The sequence below is a fragment of the Tubulanus polymorphus genome, chromosome 3 (assembly GCF_964204645.1).
Source record: "Tubulanus polymorphus chromosome 3, tnTubPoly1.2, whole genome shotgun sequence".
NCBI lineage: Eukaryota > Metazoa > Nemertea > Palaeonemertea > Tubulaniformes > Tubulanidae > Tubulanus > Tubulanus polymorphus.
The window spans coordinates 6612125-6625542 of NC_134027.1; the positions used below are offsets into that span (position 1 = coordinate 6612125).

The 13418-nt window shown below is 37.3% G+C and overlaps 1 protein-coding gene and 1 long non-coding RNA gene across 3 annotated transcripts; one reads left to right on the forward strand and one right to left on the reverse strand.

The window, feature by feature from the left end:
- Nucleotides 1-1328: 1328 nt before the first annotated feature.
- LOC141902717 (uncharacterized) lies at nucleotides 1329-1973 on the forward strand. The gene is made up of 2 exons (XR_012618928.1): nucleotides 1329-1450; nucleotides 1797-1973. It is a non-coding gene; the product is annotated as an uncharacterized LOC141902717 (long non-coding RNA).
- Nucleotides 1974-2725: 752 nt separating this feature from the next.
- Nucleotides 2726-13390, reverse strand: LOC141902428 (uncharacterized). 2 transcript variants are annotated; one of them, XM_074790144.1, is made up of 21 exons: nucleotides 13074-13390; nucleotides 12602-12957; nucleotides 11941-12093; nucleotides 11531-11625; nucleotides 11246-11433; nucleotides 10991-11136; nucleotides 7550-8708; nucleotides 7191-7399; nucleotides 6740-6892; nucleotides 6459-6584; nucleotides 6200-6352; nucleotides 5995-6090; nucleotides 5789-5907; nucleotides 5481-5551; nucleotides 5279-5393; nucleotides 5084-5192; nucleotides 4792-4974; nucleotides 4390-4514; nucleotides 4131-4308; nucleotides 3947-4054; nucleotides 2726-3679 (listed from the first exon to the last, which is right to left on the reverse strand). In XM_074790144.1, the coding sequence occupies exons 1-21, from the start codon at nucleotides 13081-13083 to the stop codon at nucleotides 3581-3583; spliced, it is 3951 nt and encodes a 1316-aa protein (XP_074646245.1). In that variant the 5' UTR covers nucleotides 13084-13390; the 3' UTR covers nucleotides 2726-3580. The 2 variants fall into 2 exon arrangements, with proteins under 2 accessions (XP_074646245.1, XP_074646244.1); XM_074790143.1 differs by having other exon boundaries at nucleotides 4777-4974.
- Nucleotides 13391-13418: the final 28 nt, after the last annotated feature.

Genomic DNA, 13418 nt, shown 5'->3' on the forward strand with positions numbered 1-13418 from the left:
GAATAGTTTTAGGGCATGAAAGACCAAATAGCGAAAAAATATTTCAAATCTTACAAAAAAATATTTTCCAAATAACCAGCATAATTCTTGAATTATATACGTCATGTAAAGTTCATGTCATCAATTTTCTATTTGAAAAGATACAACTCGCTAGCAATACCGGATATAGGCTATTACATTTCATTGAGACAAACAGCAGCTGTTTCGTTAACTTTCAAATTGTTGTTCGCTTGTCAAATTGCTATCTAAATGGAAAAAATAAAACTCGCAGTACCGGGTATTCAACATTACATTGAGACAAACAACAGATGTTTCGTAACTTTCAAATTAGTCAAAAAGCTATCGTACAAATTTTATATCGAAATAGAATCAAGATAATAAATCATTTCATTTCAAGTGCAAACCTCAAGCGAAATGAATGCGAAACTGTTGATTCTCGTGGTTGCGATTTTTATGATAGGCGTAAGCCTAAACGTAGAAGGTATTTCACACATTTTAACTTTGATTATTTATTCTAGGATTGAAATAGTACTATCAATTGTTTACCAATGTTCCCTCGGCGTGGGGTTTATCATACGTGATGTCGGGTCGTTGACCTTTCCAGTCTAGTCTTGAAATGAGGCCGATACTAAAACACCATTTAAAAAAGTCAAAATGGGATCGTTTTTAGGTTATTAGATTTCATTTTTGTATCATTCAGGGGCAGTTCTCTCCGGTCGACTTGACCGATGTCCAGGAAAGTGTAGTCCCTGCTGTTGCCCCGGAGTTATGATGTGCCGCCGAATTCCAAACTGTTGTTTTCAAGACGTAAGTATAGGCTTATAATATACGTTGAACGTGAAAATGTATTTAAAAGAAATGTTTATTTTCTAATTTTCAAAAGTTTTATTGAAACATCGAGATGATGAAATGGCTTTTTTGGTCTCAATTTTCAGGATATCATATAGAAGACAATGCCAGTTATGAGAAAAAGTAACGATCGATAATGACTGCTGGTGGTTTCGAGGAATTACATCACTCTCTTCTATAAACTATTGTATTCAATCAAATAAAATTGATATAAAAATCGTGGTTGTTATAGAAATTGTGCTTATTCATCGAATGATGTCGGATTTATGAATAAACCTACGTTGATTATTCTACTCGTTGAACTATCATTTAATTACTAGATATGAACGAATTTGATTGCACAAATCAACCTATCGAAGTCAACTTAGTTCTTAAAAATAAAATTCTCATCAATCATGCGTTCCATATCATTTATACTTCAAAAATTCCGGTTCATATCTTTTTTGTTTCCACATGCCGAATTCACTTGAAATTGATATTTATAACAGTAATTGAGGCTAGAACCGTCAGATATCTCGAGGTGCTTTTAAGATGAGGGCTGCTAAATTTGTAATAATTTTCGTGGTTGCAGTGTGTCTGTTAGGAGAACAGAGAGCACAAGGTAAAGCCTATGGCGACTAGGTTTTTAGATTTGTTGGTTTGTCAGAAAATTACGGTCTTGTTATAAAGGAATTTACGTCTAAATATGTACTGAAATGTTGCAGTTACTTTTATATGTAGGCCAATCATTTTTTTAAAAATCAAAGTAGTTTAACTATCAAGCAGCTTTTATCTAAAATAGTTCTACTAATAGTCTCAACTTATCTATGATATGTAATGAAATATTATACTCGTGATACAGCAATCAATATTAATTGCTGTATCACGCAAACGAGCTAGATCCGCAATATCTTGATTGTAAAACTGCGAAAATCATGGTCGTCAAAGCTGTTTCGTTTCTTTTGTAGAAGTTCCTCAACCTTACATGCCCGGTTGTCCCGGCCGGTGTAGTCCTTGTTGTTGTCCAGAGTCAGGAATCGAATGTTTTTTCAGGCCGCCGTGCTGCGATGAAATGTTCTCATTATAGTACGATGGCAAATACAATACTATGAAATAAAAAAGAAATACATCTACAAATAACGTTATCATGAATGCTTATCTTATCTTTTCTTTCTGCTCTTATTACCGGTAGTCAAGTGCGATGATTATGTGGAGTGTCCTAAGCTGACTGATTTAGAAACGACTGTCTAACAAATCTTGACTCAAGTTATATTTTCAAAGCGGCGTGCGTTTCGGGTAATTAACAAGTATAAGAGAGTTTTGCTATACATTAGAATATCGTTACCTAAAAATAAGGATAATCAATCATAATTTAGGACGGATTCATAGTATCGTAAGTAGGGAGTTTATATTCCAATATTCTACATTGGAGTAAATATTTGTTAAATAATAACGCCAAGATTCTACTAACACGATAGTTTTTACTTGCCCAGATAAAGGACCAATAAATTTCACGTGTCATCCATGGTACAAGGACAAGTTAATTGTTAAAGCATTGATCCCCTCATCAGCGTCTCGCTAAAGATGCGGTCAACACGCAAATAAGACATTTAATCAAATGATGGATACTATACTGATCAGCAGAGCAGAGGTGCACTTTCGTCCCTTTTCATTCCTCTCTCGATGATCCAAAGAATGTCGGGATAACATTATGAAATTGTTATTCCCGTTTTCTTCAGTAGTCTTGCCGCTAGTAATTTGTCGCATCAAGAAAAATCCTCAAGCACTGAAAACTGAATATCAGCTCTTTAGACACACACAAAACTATACGCGCAAGCTATATTACAAAATTTTTTTATTTGAAAAATTACAACTACATGTACTTAATTACACTTAGTAAAACATAATTTCCATTCATTTACAGTTATTAAAGGTATGAAGCGCAAGAACAAACACTATACATGCTATTGATGTATATACATTTATCCGTATTAAGTAGACTCGCCCCTTACTCAGTGCTTAATCAAACTAAGATAAACATTTCCTGACTTATGAATTAAGTCTACAATCAATCTTGCCTCTTCTGCATTGGCTTAAATAACTTATACACTAATTCACGATAATAAACAAACATGTATTGTACAGCCGAACCTCGTTAATACGATTCTGTTTGAGACGAAACTCCATTCATTACAATGATTTCAAGCATGTTCCAGCTAAGATAATTTATATTCATCAAGCTTTGTATATAATACGAAATACGAAAATTTCACTTTTGCACACAAGATTCGTATTAATGAGGTTCCACTGTATTTGTAGTTCACTGGAATGATGTGATAGTAATACGCATTTTCTTCAATGCAGGTGTAGCGCTGTTTATACTTAGATATACATGTCAACTGGCCTAACTATTACGTCAACAACAACTGTTTTAAAACATTTTTCTTCATTCAAAAATCGACACGGGAAAACCCTGTAATTACACTAAATTACAAATAATGATATGTAAATTAATAAGCCATTAAAAAAATACAGCTATTTATCTTACAACATTCAAACAATATTGCTTTTTGTATGTAAGGTTCTGGAGATGGTTATTTCCGTTTATTTGCGCGATGAAAAAGTCATTCTTGAGCTGCACTGGCCTTAGAATAATGTCTAATACTGATTTTCAATATTCATCATCACACACTGCATCAAATTCTAAGTTCATTTTTGAGATGTCTACACTTTCCTAGAATATTTCGCTGTATCATCTCGGCGTGTTGGATGACTTCTTCGCTGTTTTTCTTTTTGTTTGCGGAACTTTCAATCGATCTTTCACCGAAGTTATGAGATTCAACAAATCTTCCTGAACGGTAAATATATATATATATATATATATACTACATGCACTACGGGCACTAAAACTAAATTGTATGAGTTTTCAATGAATTTTCAGTAAATGGAGTAAAATCCGCTTAATCCCATTCAGTTTAATCCAAATTTTTATCTAATCTGGATATTGCGTACAGTCTACCAATACATAAATGGATTAAGCGGCTTAAACTCTATATCTGAAATACCCAGTAGCTAATCTTATCTCGTCTGTGAGACAAGGCCCAATGATCTTACATACCTCAGAATGTCTGTACATTAGTTTACAGGCACGCAGATTTTTCTTTTTCAGTATGTGTTGCAGTGCATGCGGCAATGAGTACACTTTGTCTTCAACTACATTTACAACCTGCTCAAATATGCAGAAAAAAATTGACTGGAAAATCGTAAAATGGTCAAGAAACGAAGAACGTGATGGGACATACCATTGAAAAAAAGCATATCTTGCGGCTAATTTTACAGACATTGTCCTCCTCTTCCATAAACTCGAGATTCTTGCGTTTCTTGGCATAAGCGTACACATTCTCATCAAGCATTACCATCTGATCACTGTTCTTTAATCCGGCTTCTCGTAGTTGCTGTCTTAATGATAACTCATCTTCACTGGAAATAAAACCCAAAAGCTGTATGCTCTCTTCTTGAACCGAGGAAAGAATACAGACAATCGAAATATTGTTCACTTACATTGCAGATTCAAGATGTGGTAAAACAGATTGTAAGATAATGTTACTAGTCTTTTCACTTTTAGCCAACACATACAACAGCTTATCCATCGAAAATTTCTCCGCTTCACTGGCATCAGCTAATTCCTGTATGAAAAATATTATATACATATTCAATTCATGAACATATAAAATCTATAAACCAAAATATTTTTTTTGAAAAATAGGGGCGATTACAATACACAGTGTACAAATACAAAACATGTGAAGATACACATCAGTACGTTAAACAAACACCAAGAAGAATGAACATATATTGAGATCTGGAAAATGCAGATGCTTTAGATATTAGTAGAAAAGTTACGGCGATTCAGTAAAGGGGGAAGAAATGAAAGATGAAAAAACTTACAACAGATCCCTTTACCTTGGCGGCACAGGTGCCTAAAGGCAAATAATCTGTAGTGGCGTAATGCACACTTTCTGAGATGTTATACCCGCAACAAACTGATGCGCAATAAGTCTCGGGAAATACGACGACAAACTCTCGCTGGCGCTGTACAGTTCGACAGACATTTACACCACCTTCAATCAGAACATCGGGGCTTACCTAAAAATATATTCATACAGCTTACAACGGACATCTTGTACCACAACGACTGATTATTTCAAAAGACTGCTACATTTTGTTATTTTCTGATTGGGAATCTGTTTCTTACCATAACAGCTCCGTTTTTAGACGTGATCGGATGATCATGTAATCGATCTGGAAACAAATCAGCCATCAACTGTTTGAATTTACCGACTTGACCTTTGACTATGCTGTACCTGCAAACAGAATGAATTGCAATTTAAAAAACAAACCAGTATGGCTTACGAAAATGCAAGTTTTATTAAAAAGTACCGTTACATACCAGATAGTATCAGCGCCAGTGTGCAGATAGTTTATGTACGGAAGCATGTGATTATCACGAGACCAACATTTCGTGGAGAATAACATACCAATATGTAGTGTAGGCACAGTAACGCCTGAAAGAATAGTAAAACTTATTGCAGTTTAACTGAAAATCAGTAGAGAAGACACTCTATCGGGTATTGCTTCAGATGAATACTTACCACTTACAGAACCAAGATTGCGAAGTAACGATCCATTGTTCATGGCTAAAACGTTCAGATTCCATGGATGCCTGAAATTTTTTAATTCAGAAACTAATTCATGAAGTCTTAAGCAACTGTAAGCATATTCAATGGCTGAATACTGAACAGGCAGTTGAGGTTCAAAGTTGTTATTTTTGCATATATCTACTGAAAACTAGGCTCCGTCATACTACAAAAGTCTTTCGACTAAATTCTTGTCAAATAGTCTACACTAAGTCAGAGTTTTCATAGCATAAATGAGATGTCTGTGTCAGAGATATACTAACTTGCAGTATGGGTTCTCCTTTCTACTGGGGAATCCACTTCCCGAAGTCTTTGTGTCTACGTGACCGTACTGTATGGCGACATGATGCTGTCGATCATCAATAACATTCCAATATTCATTCTAAATACAATCAAACGAAAAACAATCGAAGCGAAATTGAATTAAATGGGTCCTGATCCATGAATATAGAATAACATCAATGCATACCTCAATTTGATCAGTAGACGTTTCGACATCTTTGAACCACATGGCGAATGTATTTCTAGCTGCTCGGTAGAAACCGCTGAGTGAATTTGATCGACCCTATCAACGAAAATACAATCTGATTAGCGGAATACATCCTGAAAGCATGGAACTAACCAGTTTAAGAGATTGGGCAGAATATAAGGTCATTTGAGAAAGCATCTATTACCCGAACGATATTATCAGGTGTTGGCATTTCACCACTTTTCCAATCCTCCAACACAGAATCCTCTAACTTCTGTTTATCTGCATCCGATAACGTATCGTATGATAGCAAATATCGACAATAAGCATCATAAAGTTTAGTCGTGCGATCCAAGGCCTGCGACAAAGATAGAGATGATTAAACTTTTGTTTATCGTATCGTATCAGACTGGCTGAAGACTATAGAAGTTGGATCACAAATAGAATCTAGAAAATAATCTTACAAGTTTTGAAATGCCGAGCAAATCGGCGACTTTGCCCCATCGTTTCTTGTCTGGAACATTGCGCAAACCGCCTAGACCTTGAATAACTGAGGACAAACGAGGCAAATCAAGTTCAACTCCTCCAATCTACAAGTAGATAAGTTGCAAAACAATTGATTTAGGTAAAGAAACATAAATGAACAGATGCCAACACATATCAAATGAATGGAGTTAGTTATAACATAAGGTATAGAGAATATATATTTTTGAAAAACAGTAGGATTATACTTTTCATGACATACCACTGGCAATGTCTCTAGATCGAGGCCCTGAGAATGTAAATGTTTCTTAATACACTCGAGCTTCTGTAAACTCGGTCCCCACTTCTCGCGCAGCATGTGAATGTACTGCATTTGACTGATGAATCGCATCTCGTCATGAACTTTACAATCAGGCTACAAACAAAAATCAAATGCAACATGAAATACTAAGTATCGAATTCGTACTATGAATTTAAAAAAAATGCACGCATAGAAAATTCCAATCTTATTCTAGGACAACACGATACGAACAATTTTGCTTCATTCAATCATTACAGTTGTCGGTAAGATACGATTTCCAGTGATTTATTGAATCGAAGCAAACTTGAATTTACATATGCACATGAGGTAGTAGGGTAATCACAAATAGATTGTATGAAGTATTTTCAGCAATTTCCAAAGGTTTAGTATTAGGTGTATGCAAGATAATAACCTTCCAGGATTCGGGCGGGATAATTCGACATATTCCGTAATGCGAAGCCTCCTCTTTGATCGAAGATATGTATAATATAGGGTCTTTGAATTCGAGCTCCGTCGGCTTGTAAACTGGACATTGTATGACACGACTACCGCTACCACCAGTTGCACAACCTACACCAGAATAACTCGACTGCCCGGAATGACTCTCCTTCACCGATCCTCCTAAGGCGACAGATACAGGTAACAGGTTCTTATGCATAGAATACAACTCAATCGTTCAGTAAAACATACATGCATGCGGTTATGAGAGAAATTTGGATAAGGACGTTACAAAACTTATGGGAATCACGAGAAAAATCAACGGTAACTTACTGGATCGTTTTGCCTTCTTCTTCGCGGGACTCGTCCAATCATCGGCGTCAGATTTTGAAGGTCGTCCACGCGACCTTTTCAACGGACGGTTCGCCGTTTTCGAAGAGACACGATCAGAATTTTGAACACGTTTCGGCACGTCGGCTAATATTTGATCGAGATTCGAGATAATGTTCGGTAAACCGTCGATATCGTCGAGGGCGCGTTTACGCTGCGATTGGACGCTTCGTGAAATCGGCGTGGAATCCCGACTCGTCGACGGGCTGCCGCCATTTGACGCGCTACCGCATGACGTCCAACCAGCTCGAGCCGATTTCGAACCATCGTTGCGTCTTCCTGAAGGGATGTTCACCTTTAAAGGCACAACCGGACTCAATTTACGCTTCTCGGCATAGAAGCTTTTTGTTTTTAATGGGGACGGCGTCATTCCAGCCGTACACATCGACCGTGTTGAGCGCGTACTGCTAGTCACACTATCAGAAATGCTGTGTAAACTCTCGCTATCCGTGTCTCGATACGAACTGATCAAACGACTCGAAGACCGACACCGATTATTGTCGTGATTAATTTTTCTCGGAGATGAAAAACTATTACGAACTGCCACCGTCGTACTGCGCAACGAACGTGGTTTCGATGCCTCATCAACATCATCATCATCATCATCATCATCATCATCATCAACATCATCTAACTCCTCACCACTACTGATATCTGCCTCCACAACATCTCCGTCCGTTCTAACTACTGCCGCCGGTATGACGTCGATGAGGTGTTCAAAATCTTCGAAATAATCGTCATCGTCTTGATCGCTCATCATCAGAGCTTCGATAGGAACGCGACTTCGACGTGGTCTTAGTTTACGAACTAGTCGTTGGCGTAGGCGTTTTCTCATTTGCTGCTGGCGTTGCGAAATCTTCACCGGTTTTTTAACGCTTTTACTGGAAGCCTTTTGAGAAGCTTTCGCCTGTGATTTGCGCATCATTGTTTGCCGAGCGGCTTTCGCTAGTTTAGTAGCTGCAACAACACCGGTTTGCACTTTTGGACCTGACTTCGAACCCACTGGTCGCCCACGAGGTCTCTTTATAGGATTATCCGAATCCTGATTCGCAATAATTTTGTTTCTTTTCTTCGGTTCAGCACGACGGGATCTACCATACGACTGTAAATACAAACCGGAAATTAATTAAATTATTTCAGTATTGGTGAAAAAATGTATTCATTGTTATATATAATGTTGGATTCAGAGACGATTACGGGAGAAGGATGTCTAACCACTAAACATAAATACAATTTTTGCTGTTGGCATCTTAATCGAAATCTTCATTCTGTCTGTGCACCATAAAGCAATGCAAGTGTGAGTGTAATGTAGTTTAGTGATAACATATAACATGATTCCGTAAATAAGTATTTTGTTAGTAAAAAATCATCAGCAACGAAATGAATCAACGCATGCATCTTGAACTGCAAAATTAGCAAACGAAATAACCTTCCATATTCCAGGAGCAGGTATCGCAGGTGGCAGGGGCCACAGTATCATAGTAGACAGGTCACTGGCTTTCAATGGCTTCTCATCATCATACCACTGATTTTTGCTCTCAAAGTGTGATGAAGTTCCTGCTAATCTTGGAGAAATCACATCTGTGCTACTCATAGTACTAACAGTGTCAACGGTTTTTTTATTCCTCTGTATTTTCGTTTGTTCACAATCACTGCCTACTGTCAGACCATCGAGAAAACGAACTCGCTTGAATGATTTATTACATTTATTATTATTCGAATATGTTTTGTTCATGAAAGATCTAGTGTCAAAACATTCAATTTCAGGAGATTGTGATTTTCTTATCAGCCCAGTGACCAGGGCCACATCATCTGACCTCATTTTCTCTGATTCAGGATCTTGACTAGGTTCCTCAAATTTAAGGGAATTGTTTATTTCATCTGTTGAAGTATTCAGGTCAGTTACCCAACTACCAGTAACCGTTGCAGGATTGTTCAATTCTAAAGACGCAGTATCGGTTTTTGAAGCTATATCTAAGCTTGTTTCTTTATGACAACCACTATCAATAGATTTACCAGTGAGTTTATTCACATTGAATGAATCATTATTTGCTACATCTTCTCCCACAGCAGATTGATCAAGATCATCCTCTTTCAATGTTCCTTTCACAGCGAGAATTATATCCCTTGAAACATGTATTATTGGCAGTTTAATACACTGATCATGAAAACCAAACAGCCGAGTCAGTGGATGTATTGAGGCAGGTTGATCAGACTTTTCACGGCAGCAACTCTGTACTCCATTGGATGATGATAGATTTGTATTTGTGATGTAGTTTGGTGAATGCTCATCACAATGTGGAGTTGAGACAGCTTGTTGTTCAGGGTTTAACATATTTTCCATCAAAGCTGACTGACAAGTTGGCGCTTCAGTTTCATTTTCAGCAGAATCTGATTCATTCTGATGGTCATTATTTCGACGAATAATAGCCGACACACGATCGAGGAGTGTCTCATGTCCGTAACTATGATCTAAAAGCGGATTCAATACGCCGACATTCTTAGCATCTTTCCGGGGTGTAGAAGGTAATGCAAGAGGTGACAAACAATCTTTATCGGGTCCTAACAATTCAGATTCGATCTTCTCTTTGTCATCTTCAAATGCGTATTGATCAATATCGATATCCCAGTTTTCGGTCAACAGTGTACTCGCAAAATCTGAAAACATCGGTTTTTGATCCGTCCCGAATTCGACGCAAGCAGCATTAGCCATAGACGTTATTTTCAACACGTCTGGTGCTGGCAACGCGATGTTTTCCTCACTGGCATGCATGGTGCCTGAAATTTTATCCGTTGTTTCGTCGATTGTCTCGCTGTTATGAGATTCATCCTTCTCTGCGCGGAAATCGAAAGGAAAGACAAGATCATCGAACGATATTGCATCTTTCGACCAATAGACACGTTTCGTGTCGCGCTGCAACCACCATTCATTTTCTGGTTTGAAACAACAAGGCTGTGATGGCCACGTGTGTCTTAGACTAATTCTTAAAGGTTTTTCGAGATCCTGCTTTTCCTGAGTAATAATGTATGAAAATTTGAAATGAAGCATAAGTAGAACATATTAATGAATTCAAGCATTCCAGAAAATGGTTCGGAGTTCAAGGACCACATGCCCGCCTAAGGAATATGGACACAATACCTAACTTACGATTCGTACTCGCAATTCAAGTTATTTAGCGATGATAAGTTGAATGATGCAACGGCCCACTGGGGCTAAAAACGTGCTTCAAATGAAAATAATGTTTTTTTGGAATGGCACTCTTGCTCTACACAAAGGTACGTTTAACATAAGCTGTCATACATAATTTACCAAAGACACGCAGCATCAATATACGATATCATTGTTATAATTGCATTGAATTATTACTAGCAATTCATACTTACAAGAGGTCGCACGCCTAAATCATCTCTCTTGTGAGATCCCCGATTCAGCAAGTGTAATCTCGATGATGAAGAACGATAAGGAGGAATATGTTCAATAACCGTGGGCTGTTTGAATACTTCAAATTGTGGGGGTAAAAATGGGTTTTCTGAAATTGGAAATACAAAAAAATATTACAGGCAGGTACCAGAAGGTTAAATCTCTTAAAACCTACCCCTAACAAGCCTCTTTATATCGCTTTAAAATGCTAAACTTACTTCTAATACATAAAAATGTGAGGAAATCTTCAGTCTTTTGAAGTCGCTTTGTGGGAGGAATATCGCCATGCGACATTGTAGATAGCATTGTTGGAGATCCAAGAGGATCCTTTAATTTCACTGGCGTGACGCATGGACTGTTAGGACGAGAACCTTCGGCAAACTTCCTTTGAGCACGCACCTTACTTCTACAATTACCAATCAATGATTAGCACAAATTAAGATTCAAGTTACAATCTACAACATAATAGACAAAATGAATAACTGTTCATCATTGATTCATACCTGTTTGAACTGTTTGGTTTTAAAGAATTCTTGTCCTGACAGAACGATCCTTCTGAAATTTTTGATCCATTAATCTGAAGACTTCTTTTATCAGCCTGAAAAATGATGAAGATGCATTTTTATGAACCTAATACATAGGTAACAAGTGAATCAAATGAATAAAACTACTAACAAGAGTTATTTAATTACAAGTACTTAATTCTAAGCAAAGCCAAGTGTTTGATTACAAACTAATTATTCAAATACATTTAAGATAAAGGATGAGCCGTTTTGCAATAATTGTAGATTTATTGATTTAATAATTAATAATGAGGTTAATCTACTTAAATAATTTGTAGATGTTCATTGGTTTCGACAGGATTGATGATTTTAAATGACGAAGTGAGGTCCCCACTTTATATCAGACTTACTGCTGACTGTGAGGATTCCGACAAATCTCCAGATTCTGATTCTTTGATTTCTTTCGAAAGACTTCGCTGCAGTTTACTCTCATTCAGAGAGGCGTACAAAGCCTTTTTCAATTGAGTCTCTTCGCGCCATGATAATCCTGTCACGCTATTTTCCTGAAGGAAATGAAATTGATAATATCTTTAGAAATTTATCTACCACACCAGGAATCAGTTCGGCTGTAAACATGTCTGAACTCGTTCTTAAATTTCATACCATTACTAATATAACAAAGAAATCCACAAGGCTTAAGCAAAAGTTAGCACTTTTGGTGCAGGAAAAGTAACACTTTTTAGTGAATTGCGCCCAGGACAGACATTGTAACTGCTCATCATTATTTGTCAAACCATAACAATAAAACGATGACATAATTAAAACAACGTAAAATCACTAAGGCTATGTCATTTATGCACTAGGACAAAAGTAAAAGAATCACACTTTTCAGCACTGATTGATAACGTCACACTTTTCTTCAGCACTTATTGATGTTTTTGTGATAAGTAAGCATAAATCAGTGCCTCAACAGATTTTATAAAAAAATTCGCACTTAGTCGACTTGCTACAAATCATGATCCATGAAATACGAGCACTAGCTAAAAGTGAAGCTTAACTTCATTGACTTACCGGTGACTTAGGAACAATTTGACGCTTCGGACGTTCTGCCAACATCGGCGCCGGCAGAGAAGATGAACGCCTGCTTCGACTATTAGCAGGCATGGCATAAGAGGTTCCCGGACAAACGCTGCTGCTATCCGTCGAACTAACCGATCCACTCGCACTCGTATTACTCGCTGTATCTTCGTCCCTTGCCCGTTTTCGAACTGCCTTCGAGCCTGCATACATCGACGGTGTAGGCCTACCTACAGTGCTGCTACAACGTCGGCTCAATTTCTCATCGCTGATCCGCCAATCACCACACTCCTCACCGCTGCTCGTCACTGCCTGAATATACCGAAAATTCAGAAACTCTGACTGAAAATCTAAGAAATATCGTTCGTCAAATTAGAAAAAAATCGAGCGTCCTGAAAACGAGCCCAATAAAAAAAATTTAAAATATTTTGTCCTCAATTTAACTCGCTTAAATGATTAAACTCACCAGTATTCATCTATATGGACACGAATGGCGCTACTGACGACATCGCGTGTGGTATGTGTAGTCGATGATTTTAAAATTGTTGAGTCTGAGAGCCTTCTTCATTCAAAACATACAAAGCAATCCCACGAATTTAACTGTCGCGCGCGATGAAACACTAATTAAACCGATTCAATCATCTCTCGTTGAACTCATAGACGGTAGACACATACAAGTTTCATCAAACGACGGATAACATTATTTTTCTGACGTATAGACGATCGAAATATAGGAAAATGAAAAAAAAAATCGTCCAATATTATCTTAGTCGGCATTTTAAGTAGTCCCTAAACTCCGGTCGATAGCTTC

Coding starts and splice junctions, on each gene's coding strand:
- LOC141902428 (XM_074790143.1), bottom strand. Junction 11,137..11,245: donor CACATTTTTATGTATTAGAA/GTAAGTTTAGCA, acceptor TTCCAATTTCAG/AAAACCCATTTTTACCCCCA. Junction 6,091..6,199: donor CACCTGATAATATCGTTCGG/GTAATAGATGCT, acceptor TTTCGTTGATAG/GGTCGATCAAATTCACTCAG.